The 23,719-nt window shown below is 40.4% G+C and overlaps 1 protein-coding gene and 1 long non-coding RNA gene across 15 annotated transcripts; one reads left to right on the top strand and one right to left on the bottom strand.

Annotated features, from left to right (window-relative positions):
• Nucleotides 1–3,086: 3,086 nt before the first annotated feature.
• On the bottom strand, nucleotides 3,087–3,686 carry LOC137838739 (uncharacterized). Its single transcript, XM_068647965.2, has one exon. It carries the CDS (start codon nucleotides 3,684–3,686, stop codon nucleotides 3,087–3,089), a length of 600 nt encoding a protein of 199 aa, XP_068504066.2.
• A 6,387-nt stretch (nucleotides 3,687–10,073) lies between these two features.
• Nucleotides 10,074–13,471, top strand: LOC137827069 (uncharacterized). Of its 14 annotated transcripts, none has more exons than XR_011083643.2 (7): nucleotides 10,074–10,822; nucleotides 10,979–11,094; nucleotides 11,226–11,322; nucleotides 11,407–11,473; nucleotides 11,582–11,645; nucleotides 12,180–13,175; nucleotides 13,262–13,466. It is a non-coding gene; the product is annotated as an uncharacterized LOC137827069 (long non-coding RNA). The 14 variants fall into 14 exon arrangements; XR_016520335.1 differs by having other exon boundaries at nucleotides 11,407–11,460; XR_016520341.1 differs by having other exon boundaries at nucleotides 11,407–11,460; nucleotides 12,974–13,175; nucleotides 13,262–13,461.
• Nucleotides 13,472–23,719: the final 10,248 nt, after the last annotated feature.

A 23,719-nucleotide genomic window follows, 5' to 3' on the forward strand; every position in this document is an offset into this window, starting at 1 on the left:
TAGCATGCTAATTAATTGAGTGACCTTTGCAAACAACCTGTTCCAGTGGATTTTAACAGACTATGAGTGTTCTTCTTGATGTCAAGCAATTTTCTAGAAATAAAGAACAATGAATCACAGAACAGCAAGCTTCAACTTTAAGCAATTGTTTAAGGTTCAATTAATAGCTTTGACAGTTTCTTGAGCAACCTATCACAGTCAATCTGTTCCAATGGCTTTTAGCAGATTATATATGTTCTTATCAGATTCAAACAACTTTTTCAGAAATCAAGAACAGTATGCACAGTGCCCAGAAAGAACAGATTTATTTTCAATTGAACAGATTTATTTCTTTGCTGTTTTATCAATTATGCAGAAACGAAATTACAGAGAGTGAGAGAGAATGAACACAAGCAGTTATACTGGTTCACTCAACCTGAGCTACATCCAGTCTTCACCAACAACAGGTGGAAATCACTAAAACACAGTACAACCAAGTACAATTCCCACTGTTCTTGAAACCTACAAGAACTTAGGTACTCTTGCTGAAAAAACCTATTTCAGCTCACACACACACACTCTCCAAGAACACCTATCAAGAAGAGTGTTCAGCCAAACTATTACAAGAAATGAGAAGTGAAACGACTACACCTGATTGAGGTTACAAAGATCTGCCTTAAACCAGTAGGCAAGATTGCTAGAACAGTAGCTGCACCTCACACCAAGCTTTTGGAACCAACCTAAGAACAAGCACTTTGTGATTTTCGAAATCTTTGAAGAACAAATGCTAATCCTTTGTAAACACTTAACTCTCTGCTGTCAAAACTTGTTTTTGCAAATGTATGAATTGTTTGAATTGTTTTTTTTTTAACTCAGAAAACAAGTTTGCATTTTATTGAAAGCCAGCTTATAACAGAATTTTGAAAAACAGTTAAAGCTGTTATAAAATGAACAGATTGAAAATAAAATGAACTGATTTATTTTCAAAAGCAGTTAGAGAATTTGTTAAGTGAGGAGACTTAGTCAACCATTCTGGTGCTGAGATAAAACTGAAAAACGTTTAAGCTTGACATGGCACCAGAGACAAAAAAGAATCTATTCATTTACAGATGAACAGATTTATTTTTCAAAACGAAAACAGAGAAAGTTTAACTATTTAAAACTCAGTCGTTTTGAAAAGAAGAAGACTTAGTCAAAATACCTGATGCACAAAATCTAATTTTTACAAGACTTAGCCAAGGCATCAGTGAGAAAAATGAATCTGTTTAGTTAGGAAAGAACAGATTTATTTTTATGCAGTAAACGTGTTTTTGTGTAAAACATGTGAAAACCAGTTTAAGAAAACTTATGCTTGTTCTTAACACATGGCCAGTGGTTATGAGGTGAGTTACTCAGCAAAAAGCCCACTCTTAGACAACCTCTAAGCACTAACTAAGACATACTTAAAGCAAAGCAAAAATACATGAAAAGTACATACAAGTCTTCATCAAACACTACATATAAGTCTTCATCAAACACAATCTTGAAGGGGGCAGCAACCATCTTCAACATTGTCCATCCATGCATCTTCCCAAAACCTAATTTTCCGTTTCCAACTTTCCATGCAACATGATTATGGAACCACCCCTCACCTTCTCCTTCATCACATGCCTTACCAAGATCACTCCACCACCAAGAATGTTGGCTACCGTAACCTTGATTACTTCCATCTCCACTATAATACTTAGATAACAAGATCTCTTTCCATTTCCCCTTTTCCTCACTCATCAATCTCCACTTCCATTTTGCTAGCAAAGATCAGTTGAAATTTCTAATATCCTTGACCCCTAGTCCCCCTTCCTCCTGTGATTTACATATATTTTCCCAACGGACCCAAGATATATGTTTGTGGTCTTTACCCCAAGCCCAGAGAAAACTCCTTTGAATACTAAAAATTTTATCACCGACTGATTTCGGGGCTTTATAAAAAGAGAGATAAAATAACAATATGGATGTTAAAACCGACTTAATCAAGCATAGCCTACCTGCAAACGATAAGCATTTCCCCTTCCAAGCACTAAGTCTAGCTTTAACTTTTTCCACGACTGGTTCCCAAAACTGCATCCTCCTTGGGTTACCACCTACTTGCACCCCCAGAAATATAAAAGGTATCTGCATGACATCGCAATTAAGAGTTCTCACATATATCTCAAGGGTATTTTTATCTACCTACAAGCCTGTCAATTACTTTGATTTATAGAAATTAACTTTCAGCCCAAAAGCAAGTTCAAAGACCCTGAGGATGACCTTAATTGTAAACACATTGGAGAAGTAGTCTTCACACATGAACAAAGTGTCATTTGCAAATTGTAACAAACAACATTCTAATTCAGCTCTCCCCACCTTGATACCACTTAACAATTCCTCCTTCACAACTTTGCGGACTAAGCCAGCCAGCCCTTCTGCGACGATGAGGAAGAGAAACGGTGCCAAGGGGTTACCTTGTCTCAAACCCCTCGTAGGTCTGAACTCTTCCGTTGGGCTACCGTTAACCAACACAGACACCGTAGTCGTCTCCAAACAACCTTTTACCCACTTTATCCATTTCCTATGGAACCCCATCTTCAGTAGCATATCCAACAAAAAACTCCATCTAACCGAATCGTACACCTTTTCAAAGTCAACCTTTAGGCACACCCCACTCTTCTGACTCCTCCGAACCTCTTCGATTACCTCATTGGCCATCATGACACTGTCTAACATACCCCTGTCTTCCAAGAAAGTTGACTGAACATCGTCCATAACCAAGTGCATGTCGTCCTTAATACGACACGACAGGACCTTAGTAATAATCTTATATAGAGCTCCCACTAGAGATATAGATCTGAAATGATCGATCATGACAGGATCTTTCACTTTGGGAATAAGAGCAATGAATGACGCATTACATCTCTTTGGAAAGGTCCCAGATTCTTCAAACGCATATACAACTTCCATGATATCCTCCTTTAAGATCTCCCAATTACTCTTAATGAAATTAAAGTTAAAGTCGTTTGGACCCGGACTCTTAGATCCCTCGCACAGCCAAACTACAGCCTTTACTTCCTCCTCAAAAAAAGCGTTTACCATCATGGAAGTGGCCATGAACCTTTGTTCAAACACTCTTTTAGCTTCCCTCGCACAGATTCCGGTTCTTCACACCACTGATTGTCTATTTCAACACCTTTAACTTCATTCCTAAGTTTTCTCCACCTAATAATAGAGTGGTAATATTTGGAGTTAGAATCCCCACGCTTAAACCAAGTAGATCTAGTTTTCTGCCTACTTAAAGATTCCACTTTTTTCTCTAACAGCTTCCGTTGACTAAGCAACTCCAATCTTCTCAGGTTTTCACCCTCCATTAAATCACATTCATCATCCTTTACATCAAGCTTCTCAATCTCCATCGTGATCCTACTTTTACTCTCCTCAAGATTTCCAAAGACACACCTATTCCACTCCTTAAGGTCACCTTTCAGAAACTTCAATTTATCTTTGAGCTTGGACATTCTATTTTCCTGCACGTCATAATTATTCCACTTTCCCTTCACCAAATCCTTGAATCCAAATTTTGACAGCCAAACATCTATTGTTTTAAATGGTCTAGGACCCCAATCTTTAACCCATGATTTGGCCACTACAGCACAGTGATCTGAGACTTCCCTCGATTGTACGTACTGCTTACTCATAGGTCACATTTGAAGCCACTCCAAGGAAACTAGAAATCTATCTAGTCTACTTTTGGCAGACCCATATTTTTACCCGTAGCTCCACCAACACATTCTTATCAATAAACTCATTCAACAATCTGTTTACTCTAGGAACCTGAGCTTGCACCTCTCAACTCCTGCTCTTCTGTGATAATTTGTTCTTTGCCTGATTTTTGTTTAACCTTAGTTTCCTATAGTAGAGTCTTAGTTGAATTTAATGATGAAATTCATGGGGTTCTGCATCTTTTTGTACTGTTTTTGTATTTATTATCATATTAGAGTAGTTGTTTCAATTCGGTAATGAATACCAATGTATTAATTTATAATGTAATTTGAATATAATCATGATGCAACATTAAAAATCAATTATATTTACTGATTTTTTTTTAATGTATATTTACAGAAGTAACTTTAATTTGGAGGAAAAGTTTTTTAGTAAGATTTTTTTTTCTTTGATAGTACAAAATTTAGTTATTTTGGATCTTAAGTAGAGTTTTATTTCTTTTTTAGATTTCATTTAAAGTTAGAGAAATTGTCCCACCATACCAAATGTAAAAAAAACATTTGTTATTAATGAAAATGAAAATAACTTTTTAATAACATATTATCGATTTTATTGTGATATTTTCAATTGTGGTCAAATTATTAAAAGTAAATTAAGATCAACATCTAAATGCTGTAGCTGACATCATTTTAAAAGTAACCGTACTTGAAACTTAATAATTACTAACATTTATTTTCAATTTTACATAAAATTTTAAAACAAAAAACGTGGACACAATGTTATTAAGATGATCTTATATAATATATTGATACACATTGATTTTTTTCATTAAAGTTAAAACTTTACTAATCAAAGCTCTTAAATTAATACTTTGATTTGGGTAGAAAAGTTAGACGCTGATTTTATAACTTGATCCGTTGCAGAAAAAAAAAGAACAATGTGCAAATAAAAATATTCAAATTTGTTCAAGAAATTAAACACATTTGAAAACTACCCATTTGTTGAACCAAGTGGTGTTCAAGCTTTGAAAAATCCAAAACCCTTTGAAGGATGTTGAAGGGTTGTGCTTGCTGTTGCTGAGCTGTCTTAGATAGGATCTGGGGTAGATTGAGTTTTGTAATTCACCCTTGATCGAAACATAGGCATTCTCAATCTTTTTAAATGAAAAGTGTTTTTTAAACTAAGTGAAAAACAACCGATTGTTTTGTCGAAACAACCGATTGTTTTATACTAAGGTGCTTTTAGAAAAGATTGAAAATTGTTTTTCAAATGGTTGAGCTGTTAAAACCAAAACAACCGATTGATTCGAGGAAACAACCAATTGTTTGTTTTGGTACCATAACAAAAAAATGGTTTTTGTTATTACGCTCCAGTCTTTAATGCTTTGACCAATCTTTTAAATGCAATGAATAAGTTTGTTAAGATTTGATAACAAACAACATCTTTGAATATATTCAGAGAAACAGATTTGAGTAAGAACAATTAACACAAGTTTTTGAGTTTTTCAAAGAGTTGAGATTGTTTAGAGATTGAGATTGATCAAAGTGTGTGAGATAGGATTTCAGCTTGTATTGATTTCATATTTGCTTCTGTAACAAGTGTAATCCTTGTATCTATTGAACAAGAATCTTTGTGTGTTTACTGAGAAGTGTTGTGTGTTCTTGAGGGGATCAAGATCAACATTCTTGGTGTTGGTGTGTTGGCCAAGAGAAGTGTGTGTCTTGAGGGGATCAAGGTCACTTTCTTGGTTGTGTTGTAAGTGATCTAGGTTTGATTACTTAGTGGAATTTCTCAGTGGTTTCTGAGAAGACTGGATGTATCTCTGGGTTTAGAGTGAACCAGTATAAACATCTATGTGCATTCTCTCTATCCTTAATCTCTTTAAATTCAGTTTTAATATTTGCAAACTGGTATAAACAACCGATTGTTTATGTGAAACAACCGATTGTTTTTCTGGTGCAGTTGCTTTTTGCTTTGTGATTTGGCAAACTGAATTTCTTTATCAATTGATTCTCGAAGAAATTTCATTCTTGACTTAAAAGTTTTCGAAAACCCTCTTTAAACAATTCACCCCCCTCTAATTTAAAGCCATATATTCTAACACCATTCATATTTTTTTTTCAATTGAACTAAAAATCTTCACGTCCTTGTAGATTCATTTTGAACACAAGCTTGTTTTGTTTTAGAATTAAAACTTTTCCACGCAAGAAAATTGAAACCTAAGATCGATAGAGGAACAATAGACTTTGGAGAGTTTGAAAACTGCTGGAAGTTAAGGGGTTTGAAAACTACTAGAATTAATGGGGGGTTTTGAAAACTATCAGAAATAACGGGATTTCAAAATCCTAGAAATAATGGGAGATTTTCAAACCGTCGGGAATAGTGGGGGTTCAGAATCGTCGAGAATAATAGAGTTTCAAAACCGTCGGAAAGTTACTATTTTCCAGGGATTCGTAAAAATTGCCGGTAATCGGTTAGCGACATTGGATCTAACAAGGGAAAAACAAACCGCAGATAACGCTATTAACAAGGTTAAAACTACTGGAAATGCCAAATATAACCCCATTTAAAATATATTTTTTTGTAGTGCCCCACTTGTGTTCACCTATCATAACTAGCCATGTTCATATTGACTCTAGTGATTTCCTCCGTCAATTAAAAAAACGACTAAATTAAAAAAAATAATAGGACACAATACACAATGATATATATATATATATATATATATTATAAATTCTATTTCATAATCTTAAAACTCAAAAGAAACAATTATAAAAAATTTTAACAAAAGAAAACTTATGTAAGCTATTATGTTTGACTATCACATTTCACTAGTGGAAAAAAAAGGTATTTATGACATTGCATTTACATCAAACCTCCCTGATAACAACATAAAAAAAGGCACGGTGACAAGTTTGAATAATAGAATGTATTATATTAGATTTAAAGAATGAGAAAGAAAAAGAAGAAATGTGCTAGACTTCATCCAATGGTCAATTGTTAATAAGTTTATTACTCCAAAATGTGATGAATAATATTCAATTTTTTTCTTTCTTTCATAATCAATCGTCATCTATTAATCATCAATTAACAAATTTTTTTTCACAAATTAGGCATCATCCACATTATCCTCTTTGTAGAAGACCATTCATTACTAATAGTCATTTTTTGAAGTTCTTTTTTCAAACTTCTAAACCTCTTGAACATGACTTTGATTAAAGCAAGTCTTATCGAAACAACATAAAACAACTTCAATAGGTTGAAGTTATTGAACATTGATAATCTCACGGAGTGTCTCACAATAAAGTTTTCAATAAAGGTAACTTTATTTACAATTTGTGTTACATAAGAACATTGTTGTGAAGTATCAATATTTCTTTTAGTATTTTTTGTCGCACAAATCTTTTCAATGCAAGATTCAAGGTTTGCACTAAATAAGGAATCAAATGTTTTTTATTGTATGAGTATACATGTTACCTTACGTATAATTGCATTATCAATTACAATTTGTACTACATTTTTTCGACCCAACTTCCATAATTTCATCTCTCATGTGTTTAGTAATAAAATCTTATTAATAACTGTTATTGTAGTGTACACAATTGATTGTCAATTTTACCCTTACCAAGATATCTCATTTTATTATTATTTTCTTTAAATTTAATATTTTTTTAAGTCAATTAACTACCTACTATAAAATTATAAAAAATTATTTTTAATAAATCTCATAATAATTTTTTATAAAAAATAATTATTTAATTTTTTATCACATCCACTACAAGAAAATCATTAAAAAAACACAAATTAAGAGAGAAAAAAAATTAATCGCTATATTGACTAAATTAGATACTATTTTAGAGACTAAAAAAAATTTGGTATCTAAATTAATTTCTATTATTTTTTTAACCATATCATGGTTAGGGAAGAATAGGATATTCCTAATTGGATTCTAGATGAGTCTAGTCGTTTCACTCTTAAATTGGCTAGGATTGTTTTCTTGGAACTAGGTGTTCTCTGTGGTTGAGGTAAATTCATTTGGTCTTCATATATTCCTCTTTCCAAAACTTTAGTACTTTAGAAAGTTTTTCATGAGCGGCTTCCTACATGTCAACATATTCAGAATAAAGGTTTGCATATATGTCCTATGTGTATGCTTTGTGAAAAGCATGAGAAATCTATTCAACATTTATTTTTTGAATGTTCTAATGCTTTGCATATGTTGAGTTGAGTTCGACATATTTTTCTTACTTCTCATTTCTCTAATAAGGATGATCTTCTTTAGTTCATTAAGAGTGATGGTAGTACTTTGGTTAAATTGATTAAGTTTGTTGTGATAACTTTTTCTATTTGGATGATATGGCGTATGGGGAATTATGCTAGATTTCAGGATAAGATTGATGTTTCTAGGGCTATTTCGGTAATTAAAGATTTAACTTGTCTAGTGAGATATTCGTCTAAAGTTTCAATAAAGAATGATATGTTGGATTTCAATGTGATTAAGTTTTTTGCTATTAATACTTGTATTGGTAAAGTTCTTTGTTCTCTTCCTGTTAGATGAAGTTCTCTTCTCTAGGCTAGGTTAAAATTAACACTGATGGGGTTGTTATGAGATATCTTGGTCTTTCTACTTGTAGAGGTATTTTCCATGGGAGTATGGGGGAGTTTATTGGTTCTTTCTTTGCGTTTCTTGAAGTTCAAACTGCTATGGTTGTTGAGTTTTATGGAGCTATACATGCTTTGGAGGAAACTCAAAAAGTGGTGCTTACTAATGTATGACTAGAATGTGATTCTGCCTTGGTTTGTGTTGCGTTTACTGCTAAGACTAATGTTCTATGGATGCTTCGCAATCGATGGAATACTTGTCTTAATTACTGCGAGTAAATTAGGTTTGGGGTTACTCATATTTTTCTTGAATGGAATGCGTGTGCTGATAAGTTGGATAATTTAGGATTTATTCATAGAGAATCATTTCATTGGTATAATAGGCTCCAATCTAGTCTCTTATTAAAATTCTTTATGAATAGGTATAATTTACCTATGTATGGTTTTTGTTAACATATGGGTTTTGGTCTATACCTCCATATTTTTGTATTTTCTTTTTTAGTAACAGTTTTTTCATGTGATGGCAGATGATTGTTGTTAATTGAGGTGTCAACCTAGCTGAGATGTCAAGTTGCATAGTGATGCCTAACATAAAATTTTTAAAAAATAAATAAATTCTATTATTAATAAATAGAAATTGATAGTTCAAACATAAACACAGGAGGGTTGTAATTGGTAAACGTAATATCTTTCAAACAATGGTGATGAAGTTAACTGAATTTTTTCTAACCATAACAATATCTATCATACAGAATCAATATCAAGCAACACCGACTCTCTTTTTCTTATTTCTTCATATCCTTGCAAAAAAGTAACACAAGTCCTTTTGCTTCAATTCCCTGCTCTCATTTCCTTGCAAATTAGTTATCCAAACCAAACCATTTTCACACTTATTTTTCTATCAGGATAAACAGTACTTATCTAGAACCAAATAAAATATTAATTGGCAAAGGATATTAGTTTCCAAACTTTTCTCTTTAAATTATTTTTACTATATATATATATTACATTATATTTTTATTTTTTAAAATTTTGTTTTAAACTTTTAACTTCTTCAAAATTTTCTATCAATTTTTTCCACTAAATATCACACAACAGTTGTAGTTGAGGAGTGTGCAGAATTGGTGGTGCTACTAAAGAAAAGATAAGAGAAAGAGAGTTCTGGGAGTTTTTTTTTCTCATTTAAAAAATATTATTCAAATAAATTTATTTTAATTTTAATTTTAAAAGTATACCTGTTTACTATTTATATATATAATTAGTCGAAACACTCTTCTCATTTCTTACTTTTTTTTTCATTTGCAATAAAAATTGAAAAAATTAGATGAAATTTAATTTTTAGTAAGCTAAATTTTGATGGATTAACGAGAATATTAGTGTCGTCAGGAATAATTAATATTTTGTTTAAAAAATTTAACTTTATTTTTTTTAAGTTATGTCATACAACTAAATTAAATAAAACAAATATAACGAACCAATATCCATAATTAGATTGATATAGGCAGAACCCAACCTTGCTTTGGATTCCATCAAGGTTGAACTCAATTTCAGAACTTACACTACAAAAAATCATGTAAAAAGTGATGATTTTAATATGACGGTTATTAATAACCGCAACAATTTTTCGTATAATACGACGTTTTAGTAACCGCCACAATTATTCTTTAAAATGTGTCTTTTTGAAGTGTCGTTAAAAATTTCAAAATAAAAATCACAAATCATACGTTCCCTTCCCTCCCTCGTTATTTCCAATTTTTCTTTTGAAAAACCTCTCTTCCCTCCCTCTCTTCCCGCCCTCTCCTTGCTAAGAAATCCTACCACTCTTCCCCCCTCTCTTTGCAAAAACACTCACGAAACCTCTCCGTTCAAGAATCTCCTGCACCTCCACGTACTTGAACATAGCCATATCGAATGCTAGTCTTCCACGGTCATCCGCCACCTCAGGATCCGCACCGAGATCAAGCAGCAACTTCGCCACGTCGGGCCTCACGTACCCCACCGCCATGTGCAGCGCTGCGAGACGTTGCGGTCGCGGTGGTACAGATTCGCGCCTGCTTCCGCAAGCAGCTTCACGCACAATTCAGAGCCTAGTCCCGCTACAAAGAGGAGCACGGTACGACCGTCGGCATCCACAACATCGACATTGCGGCCGTCGCGGAGTCGACGAGGTTCCTCAGTGCGGTTCAGTACCGATTTATCCCTTTATTTAACAATAGTCACTTTCCGATATTCAACATATGGAAAACTGAAATTAGTTGTTTCTCTCTCTCTGATGTATTATAGACTAGATATTTCTTGACAGAGAGTGAGACTATCAATCAGCACTATTTGTGAAACTCTCTTTTATGGTTTCCATATTTTTGTTTCTCGGAGTTTGAGCAAGATTAGTTCTGTCTACAGTGACTTTGTTTTCCTTCTAGTTCTAGATTCCAAATGTGGAGCAGTGATGGAGTTCAGCGGTGACCTTGGAAAGCTGGATTTGTTGAATTCAAGCGATCCATATTTATCTGTATGTTCAATTTATTTTGTACACAAATTTGATCATAGTAAATAACAGTTTAAAACTAGCTATTATAATAACTTCTAAATACTTGAAAAAGTCTTACATTATTGGTACATCATCTTAAGAATTAGGGGTTGATATTATATACTTCAATGATTTTAGGTATGTTTATATTATAAAAAGTGAAGGACTGGAGATATCACAACCGACACTTGATACTGAAAAACTAGAGGTACATCATCAAATTACCTCACATGGGGGAAGTCAAATGTGCACAGGTTCTCCTATTTATCCTATTTTCTGTTGTCAAATGTTTTGTTAATTTCCCCAACCTGCAATAGTGAACTTTAATTCATAAATCATATTATTAAATTACAAAGTTTTAAAGTAGATAGTTGTGTCTATACAGAGTATGCTTTTGGTCATTGTTCAAACAGAAGGATTTACAAAAGTGGTGGTAGAGACAAAGGGTGTGATGAAAATAGCAGTGGTCCTCCTTGCACAGGGTAAAATTTGTGTGGTAACTTGAAATTTAATGAGGATTCCTTTAACATTACTATTGTCTAAGAAAGGTTCACCAATTCTTTCAGGTGGGTTGAAATGATGGCTCCTGTTTTCTCACGAGGTGCTTGGCGTTGCGTATGGTATATGATTTAGGTGCACCGTTTTCTCATTTTAATGTTTCTATTGCCGAAGCATTTATAAGCATTTCTTTGCTATGATTACTCCCTTTATTCATCATTTGTAGTTTACTTTATTTTGCAGAAAGACTTGATCCATGCATGGGGTATAGATATATAGCTAGGCTATTGTGCTCAGACATGTTAAGGTCCTTAATTTTGGTTAACTTTGATGAATTTCAGTTCTTCATGTTGAATATTCCAAAAACAATGATTGTTGTAACCTCAATTTTGGTTTAAATATACTGCATAATTGCTGCAAGTGTTTTTGGAGTTGTAAGTGTTGATGTACATTTTCTAAGGAAGTAGGTTTATGTGCTTAGTTAGACTCAGAGAAGTTCTCTCCTTTTGAGCTCCAAATGCAGACCTTCCTATGCTTAATAGTTGGTGCTTTATAGTGTTGTTCTTCCTCATATATGGTGTGGTACAGGTTAATGGCATGAAAAATTGATTTCCAAATATATTATCTTTGAAACTGAGGCTTTGTTTTGTTTCTTTTTATTTGTTTTAGTGATCTAGTCTACCGTGCAGACTAGCCACAAATTCATATCTCATGAAAACCATTGGTAATAAATTAATTCAAATAATATGTTTTATGTCCTCGCAATTAGTAATAGTATGTTGTATGAGCATAGGAAAATATCATTAAGTCTTTTTCACTTGAATCTTCCGTCACCTTGCAGGTTCATGATGGGGTACTCTACATCAATGGTGTTGCTTAGTAATCCCATTAACTATGAGATCCCTGTTCGTTGTTACAATCTTTTTTCATTCAACAATTATGAATTGATCACTCATCACATTAATGAACACCATACTGCGAAAAATGGAAATAAGACATTAATGAGTTAATTTATTCAAGGTCAATTCATTAAACTTTGGCAAGACAATTTAAACGAATCAAGTTAATGATAGGCTTCACACTTTATTAGTTTACAAACACCTCGATTATGAATATATTACTAAGATAGTTGTTATTTTATTTATTATATTGATTTGAAAACTTATAATTTTATTTATTATTACTATTTTATATATACCATTCACCATATTGATACTCTCCAGAGTCATATTCCAATAAACAATGGTGAGCATGAAAGCTTTCTGTTTATTGATGCATATTTTTCTTTCCTTGTACAACTTGTGTCCTTGCAGAGTGTGCCCAATGGCCATGTTTATGTGCTAGGGGCTAATAGTAATAATAGTTATGATTCTCAAGTGGGGTAAGTAATTACTGCCGCTTGTTACTAACTTTTTATTGTCCTTTTTTATTAATTTTGTATAGTATGATTAATCTGTTTTCTAGATTAATATTTATGTAAGTTTTTTTTAGTTTTTGGTGTATACATAAATGTGAAACATTTTTTTTCTTTTACTAAAAAATTTGTATTCCATTTAGATATCTTGATATGAAGTTAGTATCAGTATCTTTTACATCCTGTTAATCTTGAACCTTACTGTCTTTGATGATGAACAGGGGAACACTTCCTATGAATAACATAACTGGAAGATAAGTGACTTGTTATCATAGACCAACAAACATTTGACACAAATATCATCAAGATGCACTGAAGGATTTTCTATGGTCTGACCAAGTATAGGAGGACATGTGATTTAAAGATGATCCCGAACATTTTGTTACAATGGCTACTAACTTTGTTCATGCATCCATCAATGAGGTATTAATATATTTAAAATATATATTGGTGTTTTTTATTTTATAATTATACATTCAAATTCATTAACTTAAAACTATCTATTTCAGGTATCAGATATTGGAAGTGGTGGTCCATCACCTAATCAAATAATAGGATCAAGTTATGGAAGCAAAACTGATTAGGGATGTGTTTTTTAATTTAAACTTAATTAGGGATGTATGAACTTTTGAACAATTATGTGATGTAATTTTAAACTTGATTAGGGATGTATGAATTTTTTATGTGTTTTAATTTTTAATTATGTATAAACTTTTGAACAATATTATGTGTACTTTAACTTTCAATAAAATGAATGGATAATTATAACTTTATACATTATTTTATTTTATTATGAAAATATATTATATTTAGGTTAATTGTATAAAACAGATTAAAAAAAAGATTATAAAAAGTGGTGATTAAATTTTATTTATTCAAAATTAAAATTACGTCAGTTAAAAACGTCATTACTTATATTATGTTGCCAGAATTTTCTTCAATGAATTAAATTGCGACAGTTATAACTGACACTACTTATATATAAAAACCGCCACTACTTACATATAAAAACCGCCACTACTTACACTATGTTTAAAGTGGCGGGTGTTGCGGCGGGTAGCGTAAAACCGCCACATTAAACTTTGTGGCGGCCAGTTCTATGGCGGTTTGGGAAACCGCCACAAGTGTATATTGTGGCGGTTATAAATGCCAGTTTATACAAAAATAACCGCCACAATATACACTTTTTTTTGTAGTGTTATAACAAGACTTTACATATCCTAATTGATAATAAAGGTGAGTATCAATTACCATTGTACCGCCCTGGTGGTCGGAAGTGATGACGTGGCATCCAGCTACGGTATAGGCATGTTGACAAGGCGCCAGGTTGGCAGAAGGGAAGGAAGTCGGGGGGCTCGTGAAGTCGCCAGTTATTAAGTTGGCGTGTTCCGATCTCCAGCATACCAGAACCGGCGATCACCCGGTTAAAGATGAAGTCGCCAGATGTAAACTCAGGCGACCTAGTGATTAGAGATCGCCAGAGATGAAGGTGATGCAGATTATGAAGGCGGCCGGCGAGACCACAGGGAAAGTGTACGAAGGCACCCTAACTCGCCAATTCCAGTAGAGATCGCACTCCCAAGTTAGCTATGCACTGGGCAGTACCATGCACAAGTAACTTAGCAAAATGAGAGTAGAAGCAGCGCCCAAGTCAAGGAGGCTCCAGATGAAGGCACGTGTACGATTAGATGCGAGCCACGTGTCCAAGTCTGTAACTGCCAGGAGAGAGAAAGTAACCAGGTATATAAGAGTTCTCAACGAACTTTCTGAGGTACGCGCGTTCAGATTATACTCTTTACGCTTGCGAGTTATAGAGCTTACTGTGAGAGAGAATTTGCACGGTTCCTGTTCTCTTAGTATTTGGTGATTCGGTCACTGACTTGGGCGTTGGAGTGCGATCGGCCGCAGCGGCGCCGTTCTGTTCCTTTGCAGGTTCTTGAGGTGGATCTCGAAGAGGAACGGAGGTTTGAAGCGGTGCGCACGTCGATCCCTTGACGAGGCAGTTTCCAGCGTTCCGGTCAACAGGCAGGATCATCAGGCGCCCACCGTGGAGGAGGAAGAGGCGCGGAATCGCCCTGAGGAAGCCAGAGAGCAGGGAATCGCCAGGGCGGTGATCGCCAGAGAATCCAGGCCAAAACCTGTCGAGCAGTGGCTCGAGAAAGAGATCGGGGGAAAGATCTTCAAGCTGGGAAGATCTCTGGAGGTCGAGCTCCAGGACCAGATCGCCAAGGTGATTGAGCGGCATCTGGACGCGTTTGCATGGTCCGCTTCGGACATGCCCGGGATTGATCCCGACTTCTTGTGCCATCATCTGGCGATGGACAACTTGGTGAGACCAGTGCGACAAAGAAGAAGAAAGTTCAACGAGGAAAGGAGGCAGGCGATTAGAGATGAAACACAGAAACTCCTTGCTGCAGGCCACATCAGGGAGGTTCAGTACCCTGAATGGCTGGCAAATGTCGTGCTGGTGAAGAAGAGTAATGGGAAATGGCGCATGTGCGTCGATTTCACTGACCTGAACAAAGCTTGCCCGAAGGATTCGTATCCTTTACCAAGCATAGACGCCCTGGTGGATAGTGCTGCCGGGTGTAAGCTGTTGAGCTTCCTGGATGCCTTCTCGGGGTATAATCAGATTAAGATGCATCCCATGGATGAAGAGAAGACAGCCTTCATGACGGAGAGGTCGTGCTATTGCTACAAGGTGATGCCGTTTGGGCTGAAGAACGCGGGGGCCACGTACCAGAGGTTGATGGATCGAGTGCTTGCACCAATGCTGGGAAGGAACGTGCAAGCGTACATCGATGACATGGTCGTGACCTCGCCGGAAAAAAGCAAGCACGTTGCGGACTTGGAAGAATTGTTCACGACGATCGCCAAGTTCAGATTAAAGCTTAATCCAGAGAAATGCATTTTCGGCATGGAGGCTGGAAAGTTTTTGGGTTTTCTCTGGACTGAAAGAGGCATAGAGGCCAACCCCGACAAGTGTGTCGCCATCTTGGCCATGAGGAGCCCAGCTACGGTGAAAGAGGTCCAGCAGCTAACAGGTCGGATGGCATCCCTGTCTCGCTTCGTGTCAGCTAGCGGAGAGAAGGGACATCCCTATTTTCAGTGCTTGAGGCGCAATAACAAGTTTGCTTGGACGAAGGAGTGCGAGGAAGCCTTCGTCAAGCTGAAGGAGTACCTGGCAACCCTACCGGTTTTGTGCAAACCGCTGGTGGGAATCCCTCTCAGGTTGTATTTTGCTGTAACTGAGAGGGCGGTGAGTGCGGTGCTCGCCCAAGACCAAGATCAGGCTCAGAAGCCTATTTATTTTGTTAGTAAGGTGTTGCAGGGCCCCGAAACGAGATATCAGGCCCTGGAGAAGGCTGCGCTGGCTGTGGTGTTTTCGGCGAGGAGGTTGCGCCACTATTTCCATAGCTTCACCATACTGGTGATGACTGACCTGCCCATCCAGAAAGTTTTGAAGAAGCCCGACGTTGCGGGAAGGATAGTGAAATGGGCAGTGGAGCTGTCAGAGTTTGACATCAAGTATGAGCCCCGAGGCCCGATCAAGGGGCAAATCTTTGCAGATTTCGTGGTCGAGCTCTCGTCTGAGGCGACACGAGTTGAAGGGGACGGTTTCCGTTGGGTACTCTCGGTGGATGGATCGTCGAACCAGCAGGGTAGCGGTGCTGGAGTCATTTTAGAAGGGCCCAATGGCGTGCTGATCGAGCAATCTTTGAGATTTGCCTTCAAAGCCAGTAACAATCAAGCAGAGTATGAGGCGCTGATCGCCGGAATTTTGCTGGCCAAGGAGATGGGAGCTAGGGTGCTGATGGCTAAGAGTGACTCGCTGCTAGTCACAGGGCAAGTGACAGGCGAGTTCCAGGCTAAAGATCCACAAATGGCGGCCTATCTGGAATATGTGCAGGAGTTGAAGAGTGCCTTTGCCTCCTTTGAAGTTGTGCATGTGCCCAGAGAGCAGAATGCCCGAGCTGACTTGCTAGCTAAGCTCGCCAGTTCAGGCAAGGGGGTAGGCAGAGGACGGTGATTCAAGAAACTCTGAAGACGCCGAGAGCATTTGTGGCAGATCACCTGGTCCTTCAGAGAAGCAAGTCGACGGAGAAAGCAGCGAGAAGCCATAAGTCCCTGACGCAAGAAACTCTGAGATCGCCGAGAGTTAGAGCATGTAAGGGAGAGAAGGTAAACGTGATGCAGGTCTGCACTACCCATGAGCCAGACACTTGGATAACACAGTACAAGCGGTGCCTGGCAGATGGCCTTCTCCCACTGGATCCGACTGAGGCTAGGAAAGTAAAGAAGAATTCTAGCAAGTACACCCTGATTGATGGCGATCTGTACAGGTTTGGGTTCACTCACCCGCTCCTGGAATGTATACATGGCGAGAAGTGCACGAGGATCATGGCGGAGCTCCACGAAGGTATATGTGGAAGCCACGTCGAGGGTCGAGCTCTGGCCGCAAGGACTCTCCGTGCAGGCTACTACTGGCCAACGATGAGAGAAGACTGCAAGAAGTATGCGCAGTGTTGCAAACAGTGCCAACAGCACGCCGATTGGCACAAGGCGCCTCCCGAGGAGTTGAAGTCGATTTACAGCCCTTGGCCGTTTCATACCTGGGGAATCGACATCCTGGGACCTTTTCCGCTGGCGATCAGGCAGATGAAGTACTTGGTGGTGGCAATTGAGTATTTCACCAAGTGGATCGAAGCAGAACCAGTGGCCCAGATCACCGCACACAAGATCGAAGGTTTCGTGTGGAAAAACATCGTGTGCCGGTTTGGAGTGCCTAAGCGCCTGATGTCGGACAATGGGACTCAGTTTGCAAGTCACCTGTTGAAGAAGCTTTGCGAAGGGGTGGGAATTCAACAAGTGTTTGCATCCGTCGAGCACCCTCAGACAAATGGCCAGGTGGAGTCAGCTAATCGGGTGTTGTTGAGAGGTTTAAAGAGAAGGCTAGAAAAAGCCAAGGGAAGCTGGGCTGAGGAGGTGCCCCGTATAGTCTGGGCATACCACACCACCGAGCAGTCAGGAACCCACGAGACCCCGTTCAGTTTGGTCTATGGGTGTGATGCGATGATTCCAGTAGAGATCCAGGAGAGCTAGCCGAGATTCCAGAACTTTGTAGAGGAAGACTCGAATGAAGAGAGAAGGCTGAACCTGGATCTACTGGACGAAGTCAGGGAAGAGGCAAGATTGAAGGCTGAGGCGGTGAAGAGAAGGATTGAACGAAGGTACAACTCGAAGGTGATGCCAAGGCAATTTAGAGAAGGCGACCTGGTGATGAGAAAAGCCCACCAGTACGAGATGGAGAATAAGCTGTCGCCTAAGTGGACGGGACCGTTCAGAATAACCGAGGCGCTCGGGAACGGCGCCTACCGCTTAGAGACGCTGGAAGGAGGGGCGATTCCTCGCACCTGGAACGCCACGCACCTGAAGTTGTACTATAGTTAAGAGCTTTGTAAGTAAAGACAAACACAAAAGTTATATTACAATGTCTCTGATAAAACAGTTTGAAGGGGGCACTCTTTTTTCCCTAAGGAGGGTTTTTAATGAGGCCACCCAATAAAAGAAGAGTTTTCGAAGTATAAGGCGTTTTCAGATTGCATGCTTGTTGTTTTCGAAAGGTTTTGAAGAAAGACCTTGTCACTTGTACGTGACTCAAGGCGAGTTAAAGATATATTGCATGCTTTCTAAAAGGTTTTTAAGTCCTCATCGTTTTTCGGCGATTGGAGGCATCAGTTAAAGTTTTTAAGTCCTCATCGTCTTTCGGCGATCGGAGGCACCAGATGAAAGACCTCAACGCCCTCACGCGTCCTGAGGCAGGTTAAAGACCTCCTCGCCGTCGAGCGAGTGTAGGCGAGAAAGAGTGAAAAGTCCTCAGTGTTTCTGGGGGCGAGAAGATGTAACTCCTGGGGCAATGTAGAGGCACCAGTGAAAAGTCCTCAGTGTTTCTGGGGGCGAGAATATGTAACCACTGGGGCAATGTAGAGGCACCAGTGAAAAGTCCTCAGTGTTTCTGGGGGCGAGAAGATGTAACCCCTGGGGCAATGTAGAGGCACCAGTAAAAGTCCTCAGTGTTTCTGGGGGCGAGAAGATGTAACCCCTGGAGCAATGTAGAGGCGCCAGTAAAAGTCCTCAGTGTTTCTGGGGGCGAGAAGATGTAACCCCTGGGGCAATCTAGAGGCACGAGTTAAAGACCTTCTCGCCTATGAGCGAGTTCAGGCGAGTTAAAGACCTTCTCGCCTATGAGCGAGTTTAGGCGAGTTAAAGACCTTCTCGCCTATGAGCGAGTTCAGGTAAGTTAAAATCCTTCTCGTCTCGAACGAGTTCACGTATGGTGTAGAGGGTGGAAGAAGTTCTGAGGGTGGCTAAGGTAGGTTCGAAGAGAACACCTAGCCACCCGGTCTCTTGCTCTGAAGCACAAGGAGGTAGAGAAGGATCCGAAAGGCGCCTCTACCCCGAGATGAAAGAGCAATGGCCAAGGTGTGAAGGCAGGAAGAAGCTGGTGTCGCCAAGAGTCTCTGGCGACCAGGAAACGTTCAAGCAACGGCAAGAAGTCAAAGACCCGTTTTGATGAAGCAGATCGGGTGTAGCGACGTTATAAAGCCAGGGGTTGAGTTAAAGTCCATGGCTTGAAGTATCATTTCACGCTAAGGTTCATTGCCTTAAGTTACGAGTTGATAAATGTGATCATTATTCGAAGTTGAGATGGTTCGAGACAGCTAAGTACAAGATCGTGCCTACGAGATTACTAAGTTATTTCGTTGAAGTAAATCACGCAAGGAAGGTTAAAAGTAGACAAAGAGGTCACAAGAAGAAATGCAAGAGTAATTTCATTAAGTAAAGTATCAGCTCAAAAGTACATGTACAAGAAAATGCGAGTTCATTACAGAATTATATACAAGGGAAAGGCGCGAAGGTAGCAGATGGAGAGAATCGATTAGTCTTCAGCGGGGACCACTTTTCCATCCACTACCTCGTTATCAAGAGACACCATGCTGAGGTCCAGGTCGGGGAACAAGCAGGCAAATTGTTCCCGCGCAGCTTCGAATCCAGCAGCCAGAATTTGAGCAGAATTCAGCTTGAGTTCTTCAATTTGTTTCTGAAGTTCCTCAATCCGTTTCTTGAGATCTTCAGTTTGCTCTTTCAGCTCCTTATTTTGCTGCTCCAGCTCTTCAACTTGTTTCTTGAGTTGTTCATTGGTTTCTTGAGCTTGGAGAAGGTCTTCAGCAACCTTCTTGGATTCTGCTTGCGCTTGTCCCAATTCGGCGGCAAGCTCCCCGTTTTTCTTGTTGGCTTCACCGAGCTCAGCCATGGCGTCATCCCTCGCCTTTTCCACCTTTCCAAGGAGGGTCTCTCGGTCGGCTGACCTTTGCTCCAATTTCTTCACCTTGGCGGCGTCAGTTTTTATGAGAGCCTCCAGGTCAGCCACCCTGACGCGATAAGGCACAATCTTGCTCTCCAGTTCAATCTTTTCTTGAGCCAGTTGCTGCACCTTATGGCGGAGATCAGTGGCCTCCTTGCGCGCCAATCTGAGCTCAGTGCTCATTGCGTCTTCCACTCGGGAGTGTTCAATCTCCGCGAGCGTCAAGTTGAAGGACAACTTCTCCACCTCAACCTTCATGGTGCTATTCTCTGTTTTGAGGTTGAAGAGGTCGTCCTGGAGCTTCCTGGTGGAGCTCTGCACCGCCCTAGTTATGATGGCGGGAATGTCTTCTGCTATCGTCTTCAGCTTAGCAGATAAAGGCTCCCACATCCTCGTGACCTCGAGAGGGAGGTTTGCTGCTTGGAGAGGCGCTGGTGGGGCCTGTTGTTGGTTTCCGTCGCCACCCTCTTTAGTTGGTTCTTCAGTGGGTGCTTCTGCTCGTGGTGGCGACGTCGGGGACTCGGTGATCAGAATCGGAGAGGTGTGGGCAACCTCATCCCCGATTGGAGCGGCATCTGCAGCTGAGGCGTTAGAGGGAGGACCCCCTCCAGCTGATACATGTGGCGTGGAGGCGCTTGGGGGGTCCTCCAAGAAATTGTCCTCGGCAGCCTCAACCGCAGGTGGCGCAGTTGCCAATGGAATGGCTTGGACTGGGGAAGCGGGTGCTGGTGGAGATGGCATTGTTGGAGGCGGAGCAGGCGTAGATGGCGGTGTTGAGGTTGGAAGAGGGGGCGGGGCAGGTGGTGAAGAAGGTGCCACCCTCTTCCTCTTTGTAACGAGGCCGTCTTCAGTGACCTCGTCATCCTCTTCCTCATCCTCGTGGACTGTCTGGGGAGCTTTCCTCTTAGGCCTCTTGAGGACAAGTTTCTTTCGCTGGGCGGCAGGTTGGACGTCAGAGGGAGCTGGGCCCTTAGGTGGCGATCGACCCTGAGTGGCGGCGATCTCCACCATGGAATTCGGCACTGTTTGAGAGCCCGTCGCCAACCCGTGGGTTCGGGCGAGCGCCTTCAATTCAGCGAGCATACCCTTGCCCAACATGTTATCTGCATAAAACGAAAATGCATGAGTTAACTCAGAGAGAAAATAAGTGCATAAGGCAGTATGCAGCAAAGCAGATGATTGGTGCAGAAAAACAAAACCAAAGTCTTGCGCATAACGCACAAGACGCCCAGAAACAGTTAAACAGAAGCAGTATTAAAACAACAGTTCAAATGTTCTAACCTATTCGAATTTCGAGTTGGTCCTCGTAGAATTCGAAGCAGATCAGGGTGGTGGTAAGGAAGGTGATGTTGGCATCCGCCACCCTTTTCCAGAAAAGGCAGAGATCTCTGTCCAACGCTCCCATGCTATCAGGACTTCTGGGTCTCCTGAAGCAGCTCTTGGACTCTTTCTTCCCCTTGTCCACCCAGTACAAGGGGAAGCCGTCGAGTAGGGAGTCGTCTTTGTCGTTAGGGCGCACTTGGACGAACTTCCCTTTCCAGTCCTTATAGGATTGTTGGAAGATGGAGAAGATTGACCTCCCACCAATCGCATTCAAGCTAACCCACAGGCGGTCTCCTGGGTGCTTGGCTTCAAAGAGAAACAAAAACACGTCTACGGATGCAGGCAACCCCAGATGGTCGCACATCACTTCGAACGCTCGCACAAACGCCCAGCTGTTGGGATGGAGCTGGGCGGCGGCGATGTTGAGCTCGGTAAGGAGCTCCCTTTCGAAGCGGGTGAAAGGGAACTTGAGCTTCACCTTCTTGAATAAGGTTGTGTAGACGAAGCAGAAGGGCCCGTCAGCGCTCACCTTATCATCGGCACAAACGGGCAGATCGGGGGGGCAAGGTAGCACTATCATCTTTTCATCGTGCTCCTTATGAAATGATTGGTGAGGCTCATCCCCCTTAGTCAATCGCAAGACTGCTCCAGCAGTGTTCACGGAAGACGTTTCCCTCAACAGGGTCGAGTTGGCCCAGGGGTAGAGTTTTTCGAAGTCTGGCAGGGGAACGGGGGCTCCTCCGGCGATAGGTGGAGTCGCCTGGGCCAGGTTGGGGCGGGAAGGTGCAGGCCTCTCAGCCTGGGAAGATGAAGCACCGCGTGCTCGCGATGGGATGAGTGCTTGAGAAGAGGGGTGTCGCGATGAAGGAGGAGGATTCGGGGTGATCTTTGAGCGGGTCATTCTCGAAGCTGCAAAGGAAGAAGAAAAGGAAAAATGATCAGGGTTCGCAGAGGCTGACTCGATCGTGGGAAGAGGGTAAAAGCGAACGAACGAAGGTTCGTTGCGACGATTGACGAAGCCCTAAGTTACGCAGAAGGAGAAATGGAAAAAGCAACCCACAGCGTATGCACCAGACAGTTACAGGATGATGCGAAACGGTTAAAATGCAAGAAAAACCAGTGGAAGAAAGAAAGTAGGTACCTTTTGATGATCAGGAAGACGTCGAAGGATGATGGTGATTCAAGATGTTGGAGGGCGCTGAGAGTTTTTTGCAGGAGGAAGTTAGAGCGTTTGTGAATACGAAGAAAAGTGATGGAACAGTGTGGAGTGAAAATGGGTTTAAGAGTTTTTTCGAAATGGGTTTGGGAAGCGCAAACGGTAACTGAAGGTAACCGTTGATGAAGCCACGTGTCGAACGATGGGTGAGGGGTTTGGTGGAGCGTCAGAGAAGCAGAAGGTACAACCGCTTGGAATTCTGCGACAGTGCCACGTAGACCGGTGTTGACGTGACTCTTCTAGTCTTTTCGCTGGACAAGTCTTCGCTTAAGACTGGGGGGCTTGTGTACCGCCCTGGTGGTCGGAAGTGATGACGTGGCATCCAGCTACGGTATAGGCATGTTGACAAGGCGCCAGGTTGGCAGAAGGGAAGGAAGTCGGGGGGCTCGTGAAGTCGCCAGTTATTAAGTTGGCGTGTTCCGATCTCCAGCATACCAGAACCGGCGATCACCCGGTTAAAGATGAAGTCGCCAGATGTAAACTCAGGCGACCTAGTGATTAGAGATCGCCAGAGCAAGCACATCGCCAGAGATGAAGGTGATGCAGATTATGAAGGCGGCCGACGAGACCACAGGGAAAGTGTACGAAGGCACCCTAACTCGCCAATTCCAGTAGAGATCGCACTCCCAAGTTAGCTATGCACTGGGCAGTACCATGCACAAGTAACTTAGCAAAATGAGAGTAGAAGCAGCGCCCAAGTCAAGGAGGCTCCAGATGAAGGCACGTGTACGACTAGATGCGAGCCACGTGTCCAAGTCTGTAACTGCCAGGAGAGAGAAAGTAACCAGGTATATAAGAGTTCTCAACGAACTTTCTGAGGTACGCGCGTTCAGATTATACTCTTTACGCTTGCGAGTTATAGAGCTTACTGTGAGAGAGAATTTGCACGGTTCCTGTTCTCTTAGTATTTGGTGATTCGGTCACTGACTTGGGCGTGCCGTTCTGTTCCTTTGCAGGTTCTTGAGGTGGATCTCGAAGAGGAACGGAGGTTTGAAGCGGTGCGCACGTCGATCCCTTGACGAGGCAGTTTCCAGCGTTCCGGTCAACAGGCAGGATCAACCA

This window comes from Phaseolus vulgaris, chromosome 4 (genome assembly GCF_051622355.1).
Source record: "Phaseolus vulgaris cultivar YP4 chromosome 4, ASM5162235v1, whole genome shotgun sequence".
Classification (NCBI taxonomy): domain Eukaryota; kingdom Viridiplantae; phylum Streptophyta; class Magnoliopsida; order Fabales; family Fabaceae; genus Phaseolus; species Phaseolus vulgaris.

What these genes read in the sequence shown, in the direction of transcription:
- LOC137838739 (XM_068647965.2), bottom strand. Translation starts at nt 3,686, where the DNA reads ATGAGTAAGCAGTACGTACAATCGAGGGAAGTCTCAGATCACTGTGCT.